Source organism: Phytophthora parasitica, assembly GCF_000247585.1.
Source record: "Phytophthora parasitica INRA-310 unplaced genomic scaffold supercont2.247, whole genome shotgun sequence".
Lineage (NCBI taxonomy): Eukaryota > Oomycota > Peronosporomycetes > Peronosporales > Peronosporaceae > Phytophthora > Phytophthora nicotianae.
The window spans coordinates 1-583 of record NW_008649233.1 but is presented as its reverse complement, the minus strand read 5'-3'; the positions used below and the strand labels follow the sequence as shown (position 1 = coordinate 583).

General features: G+C 56.3%; 1 protein-coding gene across 1 annotated transcript; it reads right to left on the bottom strand.

Moving 5' to 3' along the window:
- Nucleotides 1–95: 95 nt before the first annotated feature.
- PPTG_24814 (hypothetical protein) lies at nt 96–322 on the bottom strand (the record flags this gene model as incomplete). Its single annotated transcript, XM_008918622.1, has 2 exons — nt 96–186; nt 261–322. The coding sequence occupies 2 exons, from the start codon at nt 320–322 to the stop codon at nt 96–98; spliced, it is 153 nt and encodes a 50-aa protein (XP_008916870.1).
- Between the last annotated feature and the right edge of the window lie 261 nt (nt 323–583).

The following is a 583-nucleotide window of genomic DNA, read 5'->3' as shown; positions in this document are numbered from 1 at the left end:
TGGGCGGCTCCGGGGCATTCTCGATCGTCTTTGTCGGGCCTTCGGCTTCGTCGCCTTCAGGTATCGCCTCGGCTGTATTCTCATCTTCCCTCCGGTCAGACACCTTCACGACCTGGTTGCTGACTGCCGCGGGGCGTTTCAGGATGCTCTTTGGCGGATCGTACTGCGGGTGATCGACCATGGGTCCTGCCGGCTTCACGATCAGTCCATCCTCTTCATTCGTGGTTGCTTGCAGCACCAATTTCTGCCACTCTGCGTACCGACGCAATCCAACGGTGACGAAGCCTTGACGTCTCGGCACCCGATCGCCTGACAGCCACATTCCAACTTGAGTGTGAGCGGGCAGAGACCTTGTCCGATCGCTGATGTTGGTCACCTGCAGGTATCGTCGCCATCCAGATCCTTTGACCAACGTATGTATCCAATGTTCTCCGCGTGTGAGCCACAACTTCTTTGACGGTTTAGATCGCAACGGTATCTCAATCTTTTGGCCAGCTTCGATAACCTCGAGTTCCTCAAGGCAAACTGCACTGACGTGTTCACCGTACAGTGGACGCCGTCCTGACAGCTGGATGCGAATCTC